The sequence below is a fragment of the Pyrus communis genome, chromosome 2 (assembly GCF_041283825.1).
Source record: "Pyrus communis isolate YQ-2024b chromosome 2, ASM4128382v1, whole genome shotgun sequence".
In the NCBI taxonomy this organism is placed as follows: Eukaryota; Viridiplantae; Streptophyta; class Magnoliopsida; order Rosales; family Rosaceae; genus Pyrus; species Pyrus communis.
The window spans coordinates 3,857,338-3,870,046 of NC_142566.1; the positions used below are offsets into that span (position 1 = coordinate 3,857,338).

At 34.7% G+C, this 12,709-nt stretch overlaps 1 protein-coding gene across 3 annotated transcripts; it reads left to right on the forward strand.

Annotated features, from left to right (window-relative positions):
- Nucleotides 1-6,878: 6,878 nt before the first annotated feature.
- LOC137747427 (type I inositol polyphosphate 5-phosphatase 10) lies at nucleotides 6,879-11,218 on the forward strand. Of its 3 annotated transcripts, none has more exons than XM_088681845.1 (11): nucleotides 6,879-6,975; nucleotides 7,589-7,672; nucleotides 7,814-7,877; nucleotides 8,443-8,533; nucleotides 8,643-8,747; nucleotides 9,103-9,619; nucleotides 9,716-9,909; nucleotides 10,025-10,133; nucleotides 10,279-10,427; nucleotides 10,513-10,722; nucleotides 10,801-11,218. In XM_088681845.1, the coding sequence occupies exons 2-11, from the start codon at nucleotides 7,640-7,642 to the stop codon at nucleotides 10,805-10,807; spliced, it is 1,479 nt and encodes a 492-aa protein (XP_088537971.1). In that variant the 5' UTR covers nucleotides 6,879-6,975; nucleotides 7,589-7,639; the 3' UTR covers nucleotides 10,808-11,218. The 3 variants fall into 3 exon arrangements, with proteins under 3 accessions (XP_088537971.1, XP_068343633.1, XP_088537973.1); XM_068487532.2 differs by having other exon boundaries at nucleotides 6,957-7,306; XM_088681847.1 differs by lacking the exon at nucleotides 6,879-6,975 and adding an exon at nucleotides 7,234-7,306 and having other exon boundaries at nucleotides 7,599-7,672.
- The last annotated feature ends 1,491 nt before the right edge of the window (nucleotides 11,219-12,709 follow it).

The window sequence follows — 12,709 nt, forward strand, 5'->3', positions numbered from 1 at the left end:
CATTACTTTAAAGAGGTAGCTCAGTTTTTAGGGACCATTTATAATGCAAACTCGCTTAATGTTATTAAGACCATTTTGTAATTAATGACCTTGAACTATAGGTATTATCACTACTTTGACCACTTTATAATAAAAAGTATTTAGAAAACAAAATTAAACGTTAAATAAATAGAAGAAAAAAAAAGATGGAGGTCAGAATTGAGGAGCGGGTTCTACGGTGGTGGGACAGATGAGGGGTGCCGGCGTGTGATCCACTGCGGAGGAGGAGTTCAGCAGTAAGAGCCCCCGTTGCTCTGATAAGCCAACGGGCTTTACTCAACACTGGGGTAAAGAAATCTTCCAGCTACTCTTTTACAAGGCGGAAGGACTGTATCGCCGCCGCTGTGCTTATCGACAGTGGCCGGAAACAACTGTGTTGCTGCTGGGCTTCTGGCCAGCGGCTCCGGCCTACGCGCTTCAGGGCGACCGCTTCTCTTACATACCACGCGCGCGAACACCTGTGTCTCCTGGGTCCACAGTGGCACGCCGACAAGGGCCCACTAAGCCCCTCAAATGTATTCACACATACCCCAGGTTGTCCACCACTCAATCGCTTCCAGACCATCCTTAATGCCCCCACTTGGGTCACAAGTTCACGCGACTGAACTCGGCGATCTAATCAACACGTGTCAAGTATATAAAGAATGTTGCCCATGCTCAGCTGGTCGATGTGGGACAAAACAAAACAGATCCTCTTTCTTTTGTTTCACACATCAACGTCAAATTATTCCATCTTCTTCCTCTTTTCTTCTTTTCCTTAAAGATTCTAAAAGAAGGGGTGCGAGTAAATGACCAAAAGAGTTTGGTAATCCACCAACAAAATCCAAATATCAAGTTTTGCATCAAGATTCATCAGATTGGACTTAGAAAAACCTTCATCGTTAATGGGTTCCAACCTTTGAAGTATAATATCTAGATCCCTCTAATGTCTATAACTGTTTTATATCATATTTTAGAGAATTTTTTACGTAGATAAAGTTTTGAACTAAATCATAAACCTTGAATGCTTCAATTCAAAAGAACAAACATGAGATGTTTTGCTAATTTGTTTATTACACGTACCCGCTAAATGCATGAATAGCTTTGATGGATAACTATATGTCTTGGATCGTGAACGATATTTTTCTAGCAGATAATTTTGCTTCATTTGGGCTTTAATAGCTGAGTATGTTATCATGCTTTTGAAAGCCTACCTCTTGTGTACATCATTTTACTTGTTATTATGCTTCGGGTCATCTATTACTGTAATCAAAAGAATCGAAAATGTTCTTTCTTTTATGTTCCAGAAGTTATAATTTTTTCGGTGCGTGCCTTGCCTCTAAAGGCCTAAAGTAACAACCCAGGAAACATGCTCTTCCTTTTATATCAAATGCCCATATGTTTTGTATGCTTAGCCTTCCCCCTAAATGCCTAAAGTAACCCCTACTATTTGGAACGTAATGATATCTTGGATGCTTTGGGACCAGAACTGAAGGCTATAAATCTCACTAGCTGATGAGTGATGACTGGCTCGGCTCCTTCCAAAAAACTTCGCACCTTTCCGCTTGAAACATAGTATTAGTTTTAAGTTTTAACCTTTAAGCATATTTTGGTCTTTGATGCTTTGGTTTTGGGTTTGACTGAACTAATTAAAAGGCTAGCACCCAAAAACATGTTTAAAGATAATAGAAAGAATGGTTCCTCGACGTGGGAAAAAGAACGAAGGGTTTTTCTATAGAATTATCAGAGAGACGAGTCATAGGCCCACTTCCAACAACATTAATATTATCCCTAACTTGTTAATTATCACTTGTACAATTCGTTAGTGTGGAGTTTTATCACAAAATGTCTTGATGTTAGATTGAATGGGGTTAGGATATTTAAACACTTCATTCTTTCTTTATAAGGCCAATGTGAGATATTTCAACATTTTCTACTTTCTATGTTTCATGGTAATCAAAATGGGGTTCTTTGTTTTGTTTATACAAGTGATATTTCCAGACTACAGAATTCAAACACATGAGCTCGAGTCAATGCCCTTAATTATTTGAGTCAATGCCCTTAATTATTTGAGTCAATGCCCTTAATGTTTCATGGTAATCAAAATGGGGTTCTCACAGTGCAGGTTTATTTTTAGCAACACTATCAATATTGTGGACAATTCAAATGAAGAAATAAATCATAACGCATACCTTCTGCAAGGCTAAATCTTTAAAATGAATCACAAACTTCTAATATTAATCATAAGAATATAGTCAGGCCGAACATCGTGCCAGCGACTATCTGGGCAAGTTTGGATATTTTGTTCTCTGGTAGCATCAAAGGGCCACATAAATTTTTTGCAAGTATTGCTTAATAATCTAGAATCTAAAACCAAAAAGTAAGAATATTATTGGTGTTACAGGTTACGAATATGTTATATGTGTCTGTACACACACACTCTACATATATATATATATATATATACATATATATATATATATATATATATGTATATATATGTATATATATGTATATATTGATGCTTTGGGACCAGAAGGGTCTTCTCACTCACTGGTTCTTTTCAAAGAGTCTGCACCTTTCCGCTGTAAGTAGAAAGCAAGTCTTAACAATATGATTGATTGAACTATATTTTGACTACCCTTTTTTCTTGTTGCCAATATTGTGGTCCAAAAAGTTTGGACTAAGATAGCAACAAAACGGCAAAGAGTGGACTAGAGAACCGGCGGAGTGGATAGAATTTAGAGTTCATGAGTAGAACTTGTCCCTAAAATTCGACTTGTAAGAGAATATGGTGCTTTAAGAGTTCTCAAACCACTTCAAGGTATGTTGTTCTTCGGAATTGGGTCCTAAGTTTGGAACATGGAGACAACAAGCTCATTTATCTAATGTTATCGATTTATCCACTTTTAAAGAGAAATCATATTATTATTTTAGAAGACCTAAAAATAAATGTTTGAATCGTTGAAATACATTATAGAGTAGCGTGTTAAAAGTATATATCCTTGATATGATCCAAATTTATAATGTGGAACAATTGAGTCCAAACATTACTATTCAGTCTCATCACAACCATCGTATTTGCATACTCAAGAAACATAATATGAATTTATTGAATAACCTCTTTTTAAATAATTATATAACTGAAAATCCTCGTCACACCCATAATCCATTACAAACTTAATATAAAGGCACAATTAGACTCAAGATATTAGATCCCAACACAGTCAAAAGTGCAGATTAAACATTATATTCAAATATTGAATTTTAAAAATATGAGGGGGTTCACTTTTTAATGGGAAGGCTTATTTTATCAAGCTTGTTAATTAAGAAGTGCATGCAATAGCGGGTCCATAATTTTAAGGCCGGAAGGTTCCAATGTAAAAGGTTCAAATAAACTGCTTAGACTGTAGAACATTTAGCTCTATGAATAGAACGGTCCTCCCTAGAACATGTAGCCCTAGGATTAAAACATTCCTCTCTGCCCAAAACAGTTGGAGGGTCAAAAAAAGACATTCATACATGTTTTTCCTAGACCACGGATGGTCCCGAAACCACCCTGGTCCCTCTATAAATCCACCCATGAGTGCATGCCTTACAAATGTGGAAAATAGATAAAGAATTGCATTTTCAAAATACAAAAACAAAAACTGTGTCCCGTTGAGAAGTGTGTGCGGGGAATGGGATCCAGCAGCTTCAAGTTTGAAGTACAAAAATGTTGAGTCCAAAACATGTTGTCTGGGACTGGGAGCCCCCTCCCTCACTTTGCCAACCTTGAAGAAATTGATCTTCCTTTTTTCGACATTGTTTTTGGTACCATCAAATTTACACATTTGTTGAATGCTTAATTAGCTTCTTCCTAAAACCAATACTTAGCATTTTATGGTTAAACAGTCGACAACCATTTCTTGTAAGCTGTGTTACGTGGTCCAAAGGCTTTGCCCTTGACAAACCCAAGACCAATAGAACTAGGGAAGGAAAACAAAAGACTAGAAATGTGGAGCAAAATAGAATTAGTTTGGTTCCATATAAGAATGCAAAAGTTGTATTGGAAGTTTTTGTTCTGCTCAATTTCAGTCCAAAAGGTTCCAGTTCTACATCAAAATATGAATATTTTAAAACTGAGTCAGTTGGTTTGATTTTACTGACAGTTTAAGATTGGTTGTACTTTACCGACTATTCATGATTTGAGAACCTGTTCAACGTTTGTCTAGACCGCTTTCAGTACAATATCGATCGAGATTAGTTAGTTGGTTTGTCTTTTTAGACTGTTTTTTATTTGAAACTCCAACACTAGAAAATGCCAATAGTGCGGTCCTCCTTTTGTACGCAAGTGTAACCATAAAAGGGCTAAGTGCACCTTAACAAACTGAGGTTTGGCGTGAGTTTCAATACAAATCAGATCACGTAATATCATGTTTTTCACATTACATCCTAAACTTTTGACGTTCGTCCAACTTACATCAATTTAAGTTGATTGTATGGTCAACCATTAACTGCTCATGAATCCAAGTTGAGACTCACCCTCCAACGGTCAACCTAACAAAAATGTGTAAATTGGTTTAACGTTAGTCAAAATTATCATGGTGCTATATGAAAATCAAAATCTCATAGTCCATCATGAGACTGGCCTTAAATTTTGATAAAGAGAAATGCAAGACTCTTTTAAAGTAGAACTTTCCGTCACCTCATGTTTTAAGCATAAAATTTTATATTGTCAGCATCAAAATTATGTAAAGAATGAGATGTCAAAGTATCTATAAAGAGTCCTACTTTTATGAAAATCTCAGTAACGTTTTCCATGGCATGTAAAATGTAGTTTAACAGTGAAGAAAGAAAGATTGACAATTGGCAAAGTGCACGATGAGCCCCAAAAGCCCGAACCGGGGACCGGCCAGGGGAATATTAAGATTATTATATTGGCGGCAGCGGTGGCAACGCCTGCCGTGCTGCCAGGAAACCATAACCCACAAACAAAGCCTCCCCAAGTTTGACTGTTTGACGGAGACACACACATACACACGTGGGGCCTCTTTTTCCTCTGTCACACAAAATTAAAAATAAAAAAGACATTTAATAAACCCTTCCCTCTTGTTTCTCTCTCCCATCAAAATTTAATGCATTAGAAAGTGGGACGCACGAAAACCACCACCACAATGCTAAAACTTAAGGACAAAGTACCAAATAGATTTTTTCTCATTTAAAAATAATTATGCCAATGATTTCGTCATAACAATTCAATTATTTGAGAGATGAAGAAACAAGTAGTATGTAGATTTTCAAGAAAAGGGATCTTTTTTAGATATCTGCCTTATAATCCAATATATTAGAGAATTTGTGTAATTAAAATTTGATTCAATTGCTAAAAATAGAGGTCTATTTTAAAAATTATAATAATTTCAACTGTTGGATCAAATTTCAATAGAATCAATTCTTTGATTTAATAGATTAAAAGAAAAACATCCGCATTTTCAAAACCAACTTTCTTCTGGAGCTGAAAACAAAGTACAAACTGACATAAAACTCAACGTTTTAAATCCCAATTCCCAACTTATTGTGTCTGGACTTTATTTGATGGGACATTTCACATTCTTCTCTTCCCCACTCTTTCTTTTGACCCCCCTCATCATTGTCTTCAAAATTTTCCCATGAACAAAAAAACAATAATGTTTAGCATTTTACTTGCTAATTGCACATATATAATTATATTTTTGTGTTTAAATTTATTTGGAGAGTTATGTCGGAATTAGTGACTGATAAGATTTACATATATTTAACGTCGTGTTTTTATTATTTTTTTGCTATCATTTTTTTTTTAAGTTGAGTTGCAGAACCTTTCTATTTCTTCAGATTGTTATACTTAATTTTGTTATAAATTGTTTTTTTTATCAAAAAGGGCAAGTTTCCATAAAAACAACCACAAGGATAACCAGAATCAAATAGAAAAACAAATCTCGCCTTAGTTTGACAGACATATCTCAAATGCGAGTGTCTTTACATGAAGACCAATACTAGTGCTAGCATCGGCTAAAAAAGGGGAATATAAATATACTCTTTTAAACCTCTTACACATATGTTTAATCATGTTCGTTGATTCTGTTTGATTTACTCAATTCAATTGTCAAAAATAAAGAGTGAAGTCAAAAGCTAAAAAGTGTGTAAAATCACTTTCTGATAGAAAATTTGCTTTCTTAAGAACATATCAAATGTCACCAAAAATTAATTGAAAAAGAAATTGTAATACTTGAGAATTGTCATTTTCTTTTTCGTTTCAATAAAGTTTATAGAAAATTCTAAAAAAAAAAAAAATTGCAAAGAGAAATGACGTTTTAAATGTCAAAAAAATATATAAATATTTTAAAGAAACATATTAAAAATAATAAATAATATATATAAAATCACGTTTTTTATATACATTTTGACACAGGTTTTTGTGGGACCCATCCAGTAATGTATCTCAACAACCTAACTGTCTATCTTTTACATCTTACCTAAAAAATTATGTACACTAAAAATCACTCAAATCTAAACTACTATACGGTTGGATTAAATTTAGTGTTTCTTTGTAGAACCATATTCGACCATTTTTTCACTACAAATGAATTTCATAATTATTTTGGATTTGTCTAAATTTTTAGTAAAGATGATCTATAAATGATGTACTAAATACCGACGTTTCGGATCATTGAAATACATTAGGAAGTGAGCCCTATCAAATGAGTGTTAAAATGTGTGAAAAGCGATGTGTCTCCGAATCGTAACCTATATATATATATATTAAAATCAATAAAACTATATTAAAAACACTAATAAGTTTCGCTCGTGAAGTTATTTGTTGCATTTGTCTTTGTTTGTATTGTCCATCAACAAAAAACAAAGGGAGAGGACTTTTCTTGAAACACCAACTATAGAAGAACAAGAGGTGGAAGTTTGAAGCCATCCATATAGAATATGCAGGTCTCCTTGTCAGTCTTATCACGTTCAATTCTCCATCTCCTTTTTTTTTTTTTTTTTTTTTTTTTTTTTTCTGGAGTAAAAAATAAATTAAACAAATAAATCCAAATATTTTATCAAGGCAAGGAACAGGGAATCGCTTTGTCCAGTTGACTTTCTCGAGAAAACCCATGTTGCCTGTCAACTTGTTTCATGGGTTGGTTGTTCTTGTTGCCATTGCCACTCTTTCTTTATAATAATATGTACATATATCATATATATTGTATTTATATAAGTTTACAGAGATCTCATCCCTCCTCCTCCTCCATGACTGTCAATCCTTCATCAAGTTCTGGTAATTTATGTTCTATTTATTCTGTCATCTGAAACTGAATTGCATTTGGGTGTTTGTGTTTGATGCTATTTGTTGGATGTAGGTAACTATATTCTTATTCTCTGGGAATTGTATTCGTTTGTTCAATCTCAATATTTTACCATTATTCTCATGCTGTCCTCTTTGTTTTTAATCTATAATTTATTTTGTCCAATTCATGAAATTTCCTTTTTTTTTTTGACAATTTAATTATCCGTTTAGGAAGGTTTTGATCTAATTGCAGTATTAATCTGTTATCTGTAGGTTTGTGAAGGTCTGTGACTAACAGTTGATGAAAAAGTTGCACCTTCGGAAATGACTGTCAGCAATCAAGACGTGAAAAAGAAGGTTCCTTTTTCTTATTTTTGTTTCCAAATTCTTCGTCTTTTCAATTTTGTAGATAAAAAAATGGTTCTTTCGGCAAACAGAATGGTGTTTTTTTTTAAATCAGATTTTGTTAATTAATTGGATTTTACCCTTTTGTTTCAGTCTTTTATTCACAAAATCTTCACCACAAAGGAGAAAGAAGGAAGCGGCTCTTCGGATTTCTCTGGTGAGTAAATGTGTTTCTTTCTGGTTTCAATTCAATCACTTATCACCATTGTTTTCCACTGGAGAAAATCTAGAGAGAGAGAGAGAGAGAGAGAGAGAGGATATTCCTTGCAACTGGGGACTTATATTATAGTTGATGTTATCTTTCTTTTTGGAACTGCAGAATAGAATCCCATCTGCTTTTTGAAGGATGTGATTTACTTTTCTTTTTTCGAATTGATTTGTTTTTCTTTAACTGTTTGTAAGATAGGGACATTGGTCCAACCATATAAGACATTTGGGGTCTAAAAATGGCGTTTTTGGTAAGAAAGATATCGATGCCTACAGTGAGAGGGAGAGCACCATGGAAATGTAATCTTAGAATATATTCATGTTTCAAATCTAAGCTACTGCAAGAAAGGTAGCGACTAGCAAGCATAGAAAATGTCCCTCACATCCCCACCTCTCTCTCTCTCTCTCTGCTTCCTTTTTAACTTCCAAAGAAAATTTCTGTCTTGCTTAGCCTACAATTCTTATATATTTGACATCTTACCGTGAAGTCTTTACGTAATTGTATCCTCTTTCAGAAGCACAGCAGTCTAACCCGTCAGTTGACATTCAATCTATAAGTGACACAGGGTCTCAAATGCCTGCCGGTCAATATGTTCAGTCCTTTCGGTAATTGGAATATCTTCTACAACTATTTCTTGTTTCTGTCTTTCTATCCCCTGGCAAGAATGCATATGCGCTAATTTTTGGCTTTTGTTTTCTCGGTTTTTTGTTTCAGGGTTTTTGTAGCGACATGGAATGCGGGAGGGAAATCTCCTCATAGTGGCCTTCGTCTGGATGATTTTCTGCAGGTTAATAATGAATCAGACATATATGTCTTGGGGTATGGTCTCTTTATTTATTCTTTTTTTCATTTTCTTTGTGTTTGCCTTTGATTTTTATAGTTTCAAACGGATAAATTATTTTGACAATTTTTTCAAATGAAATTGTACATTTGGGTACTCGTTTTTGAAACCATCGGACTGTGATATGAGTCACAGTGTATGATAATGTGTCAAAAAGAGAGGCACACACGCTGTAGAAAGAAACTAGTGACTTTTATCTTCTGCGTGTATTTTTTGTTTTGTCATATCAGTTCGGTACAACCTTTAAAATGAAAATGTAATTCCATATTGTTTGTGCTTCTGTAGAAGATATTGATTGTTCATCTTATTAATTTTTAGGCTTTTTTCCATCAGTTTCCAGGAAATTGTTCCGCTAAATGCTGGAAATGTACTAGTTCTAGAAGATAATGAACCTGCAGCAAAATGGCTCGCTTTAATCAATCAGTCACTAAACAAATCACCTGACGGGTGTTCAAGAAGCAAAGCAGGTGGTTCACGATTTTCCTCGAAGCCTTCCCTTAAAAAGGTCAGTAAGACTTTTAGGACAGAGAGCAAACGGAGGTTGAAGAGTTGCAACTGCCCTTTTGAACTAGAAAGGAAACAAAGTAAAGATTTTTGCTTTCGGTGCCAACAATCAAACATAAATGAAGACGACCTTTCTTCAGATCCGGATGAGGATGGATCTAATGCCTTTGATATATCAGAAATTTCCATGGCCTCTGCTACCAACCAGATGAAGTACGGCCTTATAGCAAGTAAGCAAATGGTAGGAATTTTTGTTACTATTTGGGCGAGGAAAGAGTATATACAATATGTTAGCCACTTGAGGATCTCTTGCATCAGTCGCGGGATAATGGGACTTGGAAACAAGGTATTTTGTTAAAACTTTTACAATCACCGGATGTCGGTTATACATAAAAAAAAAAACCTTTGACAGTACATTGATTATTTTGTATACTGGTTGCAGGGCTGTATATCTGTGAGCTTCTTATTCCATCAGACAAGCTTTTGCTTTGTCTGCAGTCACTTGGCATCTGGGGAGAAAGAGGGGGATGAGCTTAGGAGAAATCTGGATGTATTAGAGATTCTTAAAAGCACTCAGTTTCCGAAGATTTGCAAAACGGCTCATAGTAGGATGCCGGATAAAATTCTAGGACATGAGTAAGCATATTTCAACCTTGTTATTAAAGTACTGAATCCTTTTTATAATCCAACACTATTTTCTCACATTTATTGACCCTGATTATCTGATTAATCTCTTTGCAAATGGATCTAGTGTGGTCATATGGTTAGGGGACTTGAATTACCGCATTGCTTTGAGCTACTCTGAAACCCAAAAGCTATTGATGGACAACGACTGGGATGCACTTCTTGACAAAGATCAGGTAACTGATTTTGCCTCGAAAGAATAAGAAATTCATGTTGGAGTTGAACTACATGTACAACATAAGATTCGTTTTTCGTTACAAGCAGATCACATTTCATTCTCTCATGGTGTACTAATAATTTTGTTTTTGGTTGCATATATAGCTCAAGATCGAAAGAGAAGCAGGGCGAGTATTCAAGGGATGGAAAGAGGGGAAAATCTACTTTCTACCTACTTACAAATACTTTTATAACTCAGACACATATTTTGGAGAGATAAAAACATCAAAAAAGAAAAGAAGAACACCAGCTTGGTAGGTCGACTGGAAGAAAAGAATGTACTTACGGAACCCAATTGACTTTAACAAAGAAGTTTATTTGACTCGTTTAAAATTGCAGGTGTGATAGAATACTATGGCATGGAAATGGGATTAGACAACTTTCTTACATACGTGGAGAGTCTCAGTTCTCTGACCATCGGCCAGTGTGTGCAGCATTTTTTGTGGATGTTGTAGTTAATGAGAATGAAAATAAGAAGGGATCGCCTAGCTCTAATATGAAAATCGAATTTGAAGAGCTTTTACCAACTGCTAGATACCAGAGAAACATGTAAGTTATAGCTAAATTTGGTTAGTTCTTTGCCTACTGTTAAAAGTCCTTTCCCTGATCGTCCTTTTGTATTGTCAGGTACTAAACAGTAACCGTAACCACTGAAAGTTTGAAGAAATACCCAGTTTTGCTTATCAAATGAGATGACGTAGGTTTAATGATGCAAGGTTTTTTGCAGCACTGAGGTGCAGAATAATTCTCCATTAAGTGATAGATGTACTGTACCGAAATATTTGACTTCTCCTGTGGGCAATATGAAGTATGTTCTCTCACAGCAAAGATGCTCGGCTTTGGATATATTCGGATTTCCTAACAAGTTGAAGGGCAGATATTAATAGGTGACAGATTATTGTGGGAATTTCTGCTGTCTTTGTTCTCGTCATTTATCAAAGTGTTAGTTACAATATTTATTTGTAGACATTCCCATTTCTCTTGCCTAAATTTAGGTCAAAAGGGAATGGAGCTGATGGTATAAAATTGCTTGATTCACAAGCCATCTGGTCTTATCTATGATCTCATTGTGTTTAATGCGAGAAATACTAGGAGCGCATGAAATCGATCACGAAACTTCAGATACACAAAAAAAGGCTCTAAACAATTAAGCTACAACCCTTTGCATGATATCAACGTGTTTAACTAGGCGAAACTTTTAGGTCGGTGGTGGTGAAGGTGAGAATACACCATATGGTAGTTTGAGTACAGGATATAGTATTAAGCAGCACATTCAGTTTCAAACTTTGTATGCAAATTGGCATTGCATTGGTAATCGAACCCTTTTAGTTATAAGTTGAGTGTCAAATATTTAAGGCCAATGTACGGGTGTTTTTCAGAATCAGAATCCATGTTACCAATATCCAATCCGAAATTTTGGACTGGGACTGGATCGGAACACAATTTTTAAATTTGGAATTTTCAAAAACTTTGGAGTTAGGGTAATCTCAGAAATTTCGGAACATTATTTGGAAATTAATATATTTTACAAGTTTTTTTTGTCTAGATAGAGAGAATAGAGGGTTTGAACCTGAGACGTAATGAGTTGAAAATTTTGACCCTAGTCACCATATTAATTCACCACTTTCGGGTCAATGTAATTGATGTTTTGGTTTTGTTCCATGTTTAATTAATGTGGTTGGGGTTTTAGTGGACTAATTAATGTCTCCTTACTGTATGAACATCATAATTGAAACTATTCATTCTCTTTATCATTATCTAATGATCATACATGCAAACAAATTTATTAAATATAGAGATCGTTTAGCTATTCATATGCATCAAACAATGAAGATCATAATTGAAATCGTTCATTCTCTTTATCATTTTCTAAAAATCATATCGGTAAAAAATCATTCAATTTGAAAATCGTTAAACCATTCATATGCATCAAACAAATAATGAAAAGACATTAATTATAAGTTCAGGGATAAGTAGGTTTTCATATAAGGAACACAAGCATTGTCCATCCTGAAAAGCTCCATAATCCTGAACACTTTTACTCGGCCCTAAACCAATAAGAAGTCCAAGTCTAGTTGCAGACGCAGAAGCATCTGAACAAACTTAGGTACAAAAATGGATCTAAGGATTTAAAGCCCTAGTTTTAAACGGCAAAGTTTTTCGATCAAAAAAAAAAAAAAAAAAAAAAGAAAAAGGGCAAAGTTTTGTGCACATAACTTGGAACTTTCCAACCAAACAAGACATACAATTATTTCCCTTCGTATTATTTCGCCACCGCTCATAAACTTCAAACCAAACGATGACAATTCTTTTTATCTTTATTTTTTTTAGTTGAGCGATAGCATTAGTAGGTTATAAATTAATTATTAGAGGAAAAAGAATCAGTGAGGATTGAATTTGCACTAAAATGTATAAAATTGATGTTTTTCACCATTATAATAAAGCGTCATCTGCATTACAGTTCTTTAATAACAATTGTTTGGACAAGGAGGTCAGTATGTTGCAATGTAGTGGGGCAAGTGGTCCGTGTCACTGT